The following is a 1,290-nucleotide window of genomic DNA, read 5'->3' on the forward strand; positions in this document are numbered from 1 at the left end:
ATAAAGATGTATTATATCTTTTTGATCTCTAGGATCATAATTTAAATATTTAAGATAATTTAAATATTTTAAATAATAAGAGTATATACAATAGAGACACGTAATTCTCCTGTATTCTAATGTTCTAAATAATTAATGTAAGTAATTAATACACACATACACAGTTGCACTCATAGATTTTCGTAATTTTTTAAACATTATTGCACATAAATCTTTAATCATATATTTAAAAATCTTGTAATGTGTAACTATTATCTATATACGATATATAAGAATAAATAAATTAAAGAATTTGTGAATACATATAAAAAAAGAGAATTATAACAATATTCGATTAGAAATCTTGTGAAGTGCAACTATTATCTCTATATATAATATATAAGAATAAATAAATCAAAGAATCCGTGAATACATATAAAAAAAAGAGAATTATAGCAATATTCGTAATATGAAATTAAATCTTTTTCTTTTGAGAATGATATTTCACTTCACAAATTTGAAGATTTAGGAACATTAAATGTTCATGGTTCGAGACTCTCCTGTAATCAATTTTTTTATTGATATATAAAATAAATTGTAATTTTTTATGTAATATTGCATGCATGTTACTGATGTGATGATTTTTTTGTTAAAGTCATTTGTAACAGATTACAAAGTTGTTTAGAAAAAGAACTAAGGAAACCTATACAAACCAAAAATGCACACGCGGTATTAAGTACAATAAAAGCTAGAACCTCACATGTATACCCTGGAACAACAGAATTGCAGATGCCTGCAAAATCATCTTTAATCGCTCATGTTGAGGTAATTATTTCGTTATTTTAATTAATAATTTATTATAATTCTTACAATATTAGAAAGATATTATTTATAATATTATGCCACACACATGTCATCTCATCTTCAAAATGCTTTAATAACATCCAAGGGTAGATGTAAATCAGCCAATAATACTTTAATAACATTTATTTACAGACTAATGGTAAACATTACCATGGAAAAGGACTATCTAAATCACTTCCTCGTCAAGATGTAGCTGAAAAGGTATTAAAAGATATATTTTTTGAAAAAATGGCAGTAAAATCTACAACATGTACATGTGGTCAACCCGATACACAAGCTGCTAATTCATCTGTGGATAAAAACAAAGAAAAAATTGACGCACAAAACGTCATAGTCACGAGTGCTAAAAATGCGATTTCATGGCGTTCATTGGCATTCAATTTTGCACTTTGTGTGTGTTCCTGTTTGCTGATTTCCAGTATGATATCCTATATTGTATTACAGGAA

At 26.1% G+C, this 1,290-nt stretch overlaps 1 protein-coding gene across 1 annotated transcript; it reads left to right on the forward strand.

Moving 5' to 3' along the window:
* Positions 1-647: 647 nt before the first annotated feature.
* LOC108762709 (uncharacterized) lies at positions 648-1,183 on the forward strand (the record flags this gene model as incomplete). The annotated part of the gene is made up of 2 exons (XM_018509872.1): positions 648-804; positions 976-1,183. Coding segments are annotated over 2 exons (365 nt in total), but the record flags the coding sequence as incomplete, so codon positions are not given.
* Between the last annotated feature and the right edge of the window lie 107 nt (positions 1,184-1,290).

This window comes from Trachymyrmex cornetzi, unplaced genomic scaffold (assembly GCF_001594075.2).
Source record: "Trachymyrmex cornetzi isolate Tcor2-1 unplaced genomic scaffold, Tcor1.1 C3889068, whole genome shotgun sequence".
NCBI classification, from domain to species: domain Eukaryota; kingdom Metazoa; phylum Arthropoda; class Insecta; order Hymenoptera; family Formicidae; genus Trachymyrmex; species Trachymyrmex cornetzi.